At 44.4% G+C, this 8,578-nt stretch overlaps 1 protein-coding gene across 2 annotated transcripts; it reads right to left on the bottom strand.

Annotated features, from left to right (window-relative positions):
• Nucleotides 1–1,299: 1,299 nt before the first annotated feature.
• On the bottom strand, nucleotides 1,300–6,912 carry nkain1 (sodium/potassium transporting ATPase interacting 1; the record flags this gene model as incomplete). Of its 2 annotated transcripts, XM_079287593.1 has the most annotated exons (8): nucleotides 6,772–6,912; nucleotides 6,112–6,474; nucleotides 5,045–5,182; nucleotides 4,870–4,950; nucleotides 4,298–4,495; nucleotides 3,992–4,052; nucleotides 2,739–2,820; nucleotides 1,300–2,273 (listed from the first exon to the last, which is right to left on the bottom strand). In XM_079287593.1, the coding sequence occupies exons 2-8, from the start codon at nucleotides 6,163–6,165 to the stop codon at nucleotides 2,264–2,266; spliced, it is 624 nt and encodes a 207-aa protein (XP_079143719.1). In that variant the 5' UTR covers nucleotides 6,166–6,474; nucleotides 6,772–6,912. The 2 variants fall into 2 exon arrangements, with proteins under 2 accessions (XP_079143719.1, XP_079143720.1); XM_079287594.1 differs by lacking the exon at nucleotides 1,300–2,273 and having other exon boundaries at nucleotides 2,735–2,820.
• Between the last annotated feature and the right edge of the window lie 1,666 nt (nucleotides 6,913–8,578).

The following is an 8,578-nucleotide window of genomic DNA, read 5'->3' as shown; positions in this document are numbered from 1 at the left end:
TGTACGGTAAGGTGGTGCTGCTGTACGCGCCGTTATACCTCCGGAATGTAAGAGAGGATGGTGTGAAAATAGCAGCGTGTCATCCAAATAACTAAAATACCCTTTCTGGTAAGGTGCCAGTGAGGCGCACCCGAGTCGCGCGCCCCAATCCTGTGTGAGGGTGACGTAATGCACCTAGAGTGTGGTAGGCCTAAGAAAATCTATGGTAATCATATAGAAATATTTAGGACAGGCTCCTGAACACTTGTGTGGTCCTGTCATATTGGATTAAAAAGCCTAAAGTGCATACATATAAAGCATGCATATATAAAGTCACAGTTCTTATTGTACTTCGAAGTTCCTCAATCTTAATTGCAATTTCTGAAATAATAAATCACCAACATGCACTATCCCACTTCTTTAAGGTTGTTTTTTGCTGTATTGGCCATGTGATATTTTCCTTTTACACAGTCAACCCTTTGTAAAATACGAATACACAAAAATGTTACATCAGAAACAATAAACAAACAAAGAGTAACTTTATGAATAACACAGTGCTATTTTTCTCATAGTGGATGACCACTCTATGAAATTATTTTGACAATCGGAACATTAACTTAATTAACAGCATTAAAATGATCTTAGATGAAAGGGTCAAGAGTGAGCTCATAATATAAGTGCATTTATGAGTATCATAGTGTTATTTGTGTAATGTTGGGCTGTCTTTCGATACAAATGTATCATTTTGTTTTCACAAACAAAATCCTCATTGTACAACATCAGCTCACCAGAGTGCGTGTTTTTAAATAATCTTCTAAACTAATCTGGCAAAAATCATCATTCTGTTCCCCATAATCCAGATATTAATATAATGTAATCAAAATTAGGAACGAAAGCACTCATTTTATTAAACCTTTAGTAAAGCTCAGTGACACAAATATGACTACAGATGACAACAGAGGTAATATTTAATGTAGAAAGTGTGTATTTATTATTTCAAATGTCTCCTTACATCCAGTAAGGTCTCTTCACCTCATACCTGTCTCCCTTTTCCCCTCCTATCTCCGATTACGTCAACAAAAACGACTGATTATGATATTATGTTCATCTCCTTGAGGTGAATGTAGTTTTTGAGAAATAAGATACGGAGAATTAGCTGCAGATGGGAAGAGAGAAGAGAAACAGGTATGAAGTAAACCTTTGATGTGAACCCATCCCCCCCCCCCCCCCACAATGTAACCCCCCAACCAACAGAACTTTTAGGGATGTCTGGTTATATTCTACATTTTCATTATTGCCCACAAAATCACATGAAAAGACCAAATTGAACAATTTATTAATCCAACAGTAATTGTTTGTGTAGTCAAATCCTGATACATCTCATTCCTCAGTGAAATGCATTTCTGTCCAAAACTTCAAAAAATAATAAAAACACATCCATGAGCCACACAGTTGCACTGGTTGACGCGTTCCTTCATTCCGATGTAGTACATCTCTACATAAGTACATTTCTGTGACTCTTTTTGAACTAATTGTTTTGGGCTTGAGAGACACAAGCTGGTAAAGTTGGACAGTTTCAAGAGACGCATGAACGCATTTGTTGGTTGTGGTGAATCATAAAATGTATGAAAACATGGCCGGCCTGATCCTTTACGCGGTTCATCCTTTCTGTTCCACCTGTTGTTCCACTATCTCAGCCGGCCAGGTCGGCAATGTCGAAAGGTTTGAACTCAAACAGGGGTTTTAACGGCATGGGAGGAAGGACAGATGGCTCTGGGGATGGGAATCGTAAGACTGCTCTAGTTCGACATCACCACATTCTAAAACGACAACAGGTACGAGCCGTGCCTCCATTTATTTTGTGACCCCGCCCCCCCCCAAACACACACATACACAAACACACACACACACACACACACACTTGTTGGAGCGTTGAGAGCTGGCAGTTTAGTGAAGTGTGTCTTCTGTGAATTGACAGAGGTGTCCCCAGCTCTTGTTCTCTGCATCTTCTTTCCTCCTCCTCCTCCTCCTCCTCCTCCATCGTCTCGCACCCCCTGACATGCTGGTTCTTCCCTGAGCTCTGTACATTCTATTCAGGGCTGCGTTTCTCTTTCTCAGACACAAGCACACTTGCACACACGCACAGACGTCTCTCCCGCTGGGTGGGGTAAGTCCATTCCTCCGGTAAACTGTGACACACAGAGTGAGTGTAATTGAGGCAACCACCGCTTTCCATCCACTGTGACAGCGTCAGCGTTTGTCCTGAAGGGGGCGCTACCAGCAGTTAACCAGCCCTGTGACGCAGAGAGGAGGAGACCAGGGGAATTCACACCGACAAGACAATCAATGTTACGGTATAGTTTGAGCATGAAAGGGGCACTGCACTGATTCTACACATGAAGTCTGATCTACAGGAAACATTATGTCTTCTGTGGCTCTGGAGGGTGTTTGAAGAAATAGCCCTGATAATGTCACTAGGGTTATCTCAGCTTGTGCTTGAGAATTTGCATTACAAACTGAGTGTGGGGTCTTAAAGAAATGTTCATTTATGATGGCTTATTAAGAGTTGCATTCTGGGAAATGTAGGATGCAGTGTTTCTGGAGCCTGATCCACACCAGGGATTAAAAGTTTGCATATCTTTGATTTCAATCTGCCTCAAATTTTTTTTAAATGTGCAACGCTCTTTAGCTGGAGTAACCCTGAAAACAATTAGATCAAAAAGTAGAAGAACATGGAGAATGTAGTCTTTGTCACTCACGTGTAAAGAGGCTGCAGTTGCAGATGGGAGGACTTCTGAGGCGGCTGGTAGCCGTACGAGTCAAAGCCACCGATGAAGTCAACTTCAAAAGGAGAAAGAAAGAGAAGGGATGACATCATTCCCCTTTCCCTTAAACCTGCATTTGTTCATTTTTTAAGTGTTGTATTTCAAGATCCGATTCTCCTTTGACGTGAGAGGTATCGCAATGCTTTCAGTACACCTTTATTACACTGTAAAGAATCTGCATAGGCGAACCGATACATCGTCTCTCTCACTGCTTCTCTGTCACTGATACATTATTCTAAACTCTCTCAATCGATTCTGAGGAACAAACTTATGAGGTGCCGGCTGAAAGATGCAAGAACTCCCATTTGAATCAAATTACTCCTGTGAGGTTGTATTGTATTTCTTTCTTTCTTTGAAATATTGGCTATTATTAGTTTATTCTGGATGTACTGGTATCAGGTGGACATATTGGCCAATAAAAGGAAGACACTGCGGAACATAAAGGCTTAAGATGTGTTTGATTTCATTTAGAAACGTTGTTTACGATCCATAGTTTGCCGCCCAAAAGTTTATTTCTTATAATGTTAAATATCCTACTTAGTATCTATGTAACTGCCATCGTTTTGTAATGATTGTAGGTTCTGTTTGTGCTCGATACCTTGTGCTCATGGTTCTGAGACACATAGATAAAAGAAAAAATTGTGTTAAATATTATTAATGCAGCAAAGAATATACTGTCATTTCTATCTTATCATCACTTCTATGTTATTATATGCATAGAATAATGACCATTGAGCTGTTCAGACGTCACAGACACAGCATGACTCTTACGTTACATAAAATCAAGCTCATGATGTCATATTCTAACTACCGGACTTAATTACCTCTGCTGAGTGACAGTGAAACACACGAGGAGAAGAACCAATCAGACACACAGATGGCACACCCGAGCGCACAGACAAGCACCCGCTTGGCACTCTTGACAGAGGGAATCTTCTGGCAGACGTCTCTTAATGCTGCCCTCACAGATAGAGCGCTCGGATCACCCAGAGGGGAATCCTCTGCGGTGATATCGCCCGACATGACTCGTGCAGGAGAAGACAATAAGCTAACAGCACTCACGTCCAAAGACGTGGATCGCTAACACAAAAGCCCTCTCAACAGCGTGACACCAGTGAACCTGATCGGCCCGAACAAGGCGCTGGAATAAGATCAACAAGCTTTTAGGAGAAGAAAAAAGCACTCACAGCTGTCCTCGTCATCCTGGAAGACTTTGCTCACGTAGCAGGCGTATACAAAGCCAAAGAGCTGGAAGAGAAGAGACGGTCAGGCATTAGGTGATTGTTGCTGAACAGGCTGAGTCACTGCTGACTAAAGAGTGTCTGTAGGTCGAAGGTCAGCAAACTAACAAAGACACATTTTAAACAATGTTTAGAACATTTTAGTTTGTGTGTTGATGTAAAACTAACGCAGTTTATAATAATCTGTATGTGCGTGTGTGTGCATGTATGTGTGTGTGTGTGTGTGTGTGTGTGTGTGTGTTAGACACGTACAGCCAACAGGACCTGGATGGCTGAACTTAACACCTCTATGTACTGGTAGTCCAGCAGACACCCAGAGACAGTGATGACATGATGGTCGTCAGGGGCCATGCGAGAGTCCAGCACTGGCGTTACCAGGCAACCAGGACCATGCTCCATCCACCACGAGCGATGAAGAGACGTGTTGAACGTCATAAGGAAGTCCCGGTCCTAAAAACACAAATAAACACGTACGATTATTCTCACTGTTGATTCATCAGTCGGTTTTGATTTTTGATTAAATGTCAAAATGTCAGAGCTTAATCTAAAGCTGCTAATCCTCTGATTTAAGAAGCTGGAACCAAAGATTGTTTAACATTTTAGTACGATACATGATTTAAATCAGGGGTTCCCAATGCGGGGGTCAGGGCCCCATTAAGGGGTCACTATAGGTGAATATTGGGGGTCACTTGCAAAGAGGAAAGCAGGAAAAAAAACATATTTCTGCAACACAAAACTAGGGTTTAATTAACTGTTTAATTTAACATAAAGTATTCAAATGAAACAAGTGGAGAAGTAATAAGTACTCTGAGGGAAGAACTCACCTGAGACAGGTTTCCTACTTCCAGGTAGAAACAGATAATGAAGGAGTTCCAACCCACCCAAAGGACCAGCCACACTGCATACTGAGGAACAGAGCAACATGTCAGTGTCTCACACTCACGCGGTGTCAACGTAAAGTAAACAGGAGCGTCACCAGATGGCGAGGGCTATACTCACAAAGATAAGGTATCTGAAGCGAAACTGCACGGTGCCAAACATGCCCAGGATGACGGCCATGATGTGCAGGAAGTTGGCCAGGATGGGAGCCCATTGGTAGCCCAGGAAATCAAACACCTGCCTCTGAAGGGCTGCCACCTATAGGGGACAAGGAGGGGTCATACACACACATTAGAGGAAAAAAACATACATACACACAACCGAGGACAACATACATGGAAACACCACACACACACACACACACACACACACAAGTGATTATGGTTTCACACACACACACACACACACACAGACAGGGACACATGCATAGGTCTGCCGCAGTTGTTTCCATGGTAACTGCCTGGAGCACCATAGCCAGTCCAGTGACTGTAAAAGAGGAGCACCCCCCTAATAGCCCCCCCCCCCAAACTAATGAGAATCTATGGTCCCGAATCCCCTCTGCCACACAACAACAACTCATCAGCCCAGCGAACAATAGCCTGGATAAACTATCCCTCACAGCGCTGTGGTCCATCGGTCTCACTACAGGAATAGCTGATACCGTCTCATATTACACACTTATTACATTTTACTGGGAGAGTCTCGATCTATTTGTAGGCACAATGAGCAGTTCACTTTAAGTACAGAATGGAGACCAGATGGGGAACAGTTTTATCAGGATGGGGCCATCACCCCTCTCAAGACAGACAGGCCACCCTGACACCAAAAGAACACCCCCTGCCCTGCTCCCTCAGCTTCAAAGACACACACACACACACACCCTGGCCTGTAATGTAGCATGGCACCCCAGCAGCTGCCAGCTCAAAGATTTTTTAGTGTGACTGTACAGAAAGGCTGGACAAAAACTGATTACAATGTGTGTGTGTGTGTGTGTGTGTGTGTGTGTGTGTGTGTGTGTGTGTGTGTGTGTGTGTGTGTGTGTGTGTGTGTGTCTGCAGCACGCTGCTCTAATTATATCATCATGGTGAGTGAGAAGAGCCAGCTTTGACCGTGCACACACACGCACACACACACACACACACACACACAGTGAGAGAGAGAGACCACACAAACAAACACACACTTACCAACTGCAGTGAACATATCACCAGCAGCGTGCATCTTCCGTCGCACTTCCCCATCTTGGAAGGCTCAGGACGCGGCTTGGAGCCGCGGAGGCTCCGGGGGAATGACGGGTCCCCGGTCAGATCCAGACTGCCTGGCCGCCTCAGATCACACCATTCCCGGCTGAATAGACCTGCCCAAGGCAGCCGCCTCCTCCTCCTGTAACGCTGGTGTGACCCTTCGACTCACAGCGAGTGACCCATCCTGGCCGCTGGTTTTGTCGGTAAATACCAATCGCGAGGAGAGGAGAGGAATTGGGGGGGGCGTCCACTTCACACCGGCCTGCTGCGGTCCGACCACCGACAACCGAATCACCTCGGCCACACCTTCCGGAAAGGGGACACACAAAGGCACAAAGAGAGACGGAAGGCTGTCATAACGTGCCCCGGGCTACAGACAGAAATGAGCATCATATGATACCGGATCACACGGGGCCGTGTTACTACGGTTACTACGGCTAACGTTGGGGCTAAATCTGCTCCGGACACAAAGCAGCCCGTTGTGACTCACGGTTTTCTAGAAACGGAAGAGTCCTCGTGCCCCCCCACCCCTACCCACGTCGCCCCGATCTCCTTTAACTGTTACCAGCGATAGAAGTCAAGTTAACGGGAAGATCTGCTCACCAGTACCGGGCTCCGTCGCTCCGTCTCGCGGAGTCTTTTGTCAACAATCGGTGCCGGGGCGGGCGCAAGAGGAGCCGGGGGGAGACAGAAAGAGAGACGAGGGGGTGGGGGCTCTCAGTCACCGCGACCCCCTCGAGGAGGAGCTGCATGGATTCTGCAGAACCCGCGTGCGTGCGCGCGGCCGATCAGCAGTCCCGCGAGGCGTTTGAAAAAAAAAAAAAAAAGGAGCACAAAAGAAACGGGGGGCTTAATGGTCTGTAATCGCCCCCTACTGTCGTCCGAGTGTGCACACAGACCGAGGAAAGAACTGGCCCGCGGTCCGCTCGTCTCCTCGGCCTGCAGTTATTCAGAGCGGAAGAAACACAATTAAAAGCCCCGATTCATCTCAGCTACTCAGCGCGAGCTGTGCGCCGGTGGAGCCCGTGGAACAAAGTGAGCGTCACAAGTAGCGATGATGAAAAGGCAAATAGTGCACTTTCCATTGATTTAACAATCAATGGAAAACCAAACCATAAAATGTTATTTATAATTTACTATAAAAAATATGTTGTTCACTTATGTTTCTCAAATAAAAAAACAAAAGCATGTTCACTTTCAGCATCCAGTTTTTTTTCATAATTGAGCTTATGTAACTGTATTTCTAGTCAATTATGTTTTGTACTTTTATGTAACTTTATTCCATTTTAACTTGTACATCTTATGTAAATCATTTAGAATTTCCTGTTTGAAAGGCAAAACAAAACTCCTTGCCTACAGAAGAGCTACAAATATAAATATTTCATTCAAATAGATTAAGTGACTGTAAGAAATTTGAGTAAAAAACTGTAGTTAGTAGATATAATAAAAGTGTTTAATAATTCATAATTAATAATTCATAGTTAGTCATAATCATAAGGGTTTTGAGAATGCATAATTAAGATAAACATAAGCATGAAACTTCTGCCAAGTGCAGAAGTATAACTTTTATTTTGAAGGATTATTATAGAAGGGTTTAAAACGTAACTGACAGTCATTGAATGTGTTAGACTCAGGGGCAGACAGCCGAATACACTCCTGGAAGTTAGCCAATAGGAATCGAGATAAATGGAGAGGAGGTGTTATCGAACAGATGTGGGAGGTTTAATTTAAGCCTTTTTCCTCTCTCGTGTCATGGCTCTCGGAGGACGGATGTGTTTTCACCGGAGGAGCCGAGCGAGGTTTTTTGCAAATGGGGTTTTATTGTTTTAATATGTCATAGGAGTGTACACTCCAATGTATAACTGTAAATGTACTTACATCAGTGGAATTAAATTCCTTATAATTGTAAACCAGTTTGGGTAGCGTTATTATCGCAGCGTGTGTGTCGACGGCACAAAGCCGGCCACATGGCTGGCTCGGCCTCCCCTTTGTTATGAGGTAAAAAATACTATCTTAACAAATTTGGCGAACCCCAGATGGGACAGTCTTGCCGGCCTCGCTGTGTGTGCTGACGGCGGCGGTAGTCAAGCAGACAATCCTGGGCCCACAATATCGGTCGGCAGAGCCGTTTCATGAAATCTGTGAGTTAGCTATTAGGATCTTAGGGGAATCTCTGCTTGGCTAAGCGCTGCTAACGGCTAACGCTACGTTGCCGGTGGGTACGTTCCAACGAGGGAGGCCATGTCCACTGAGGTAAGTACGATTTGCTGTCTGAAGTATGATGAACTTAAGGGATTAGTCAAGAGTATAAGGATCCTAAGAATTAATTAAAGACGGACAGCGCTGTGTAAGTAATTAAATCATCACATTTGTACCAAGCAGTTGATTAGCTAGAGCGGGCTAGCTTTGC

The sequence above is a fragment of the Melanostigma gelatinosum genome (assembly GCF_949748355.1).
Source record: "Melanostigma gelatinosum genome assembly, chromosome: 17".
Classification (NCBI taxonomy): Eukaryota; Metazoa; Chordata; class Actinopteri; order Perciformes; family Zoarcidae; genus Melanostigma; species Melanostigma gelatinosum.
The sequence above is the reverse complement of the archived record's forward strand: the minus strand, read 5'-3'. Positions and strand labels throughout refer to the sequence as shown.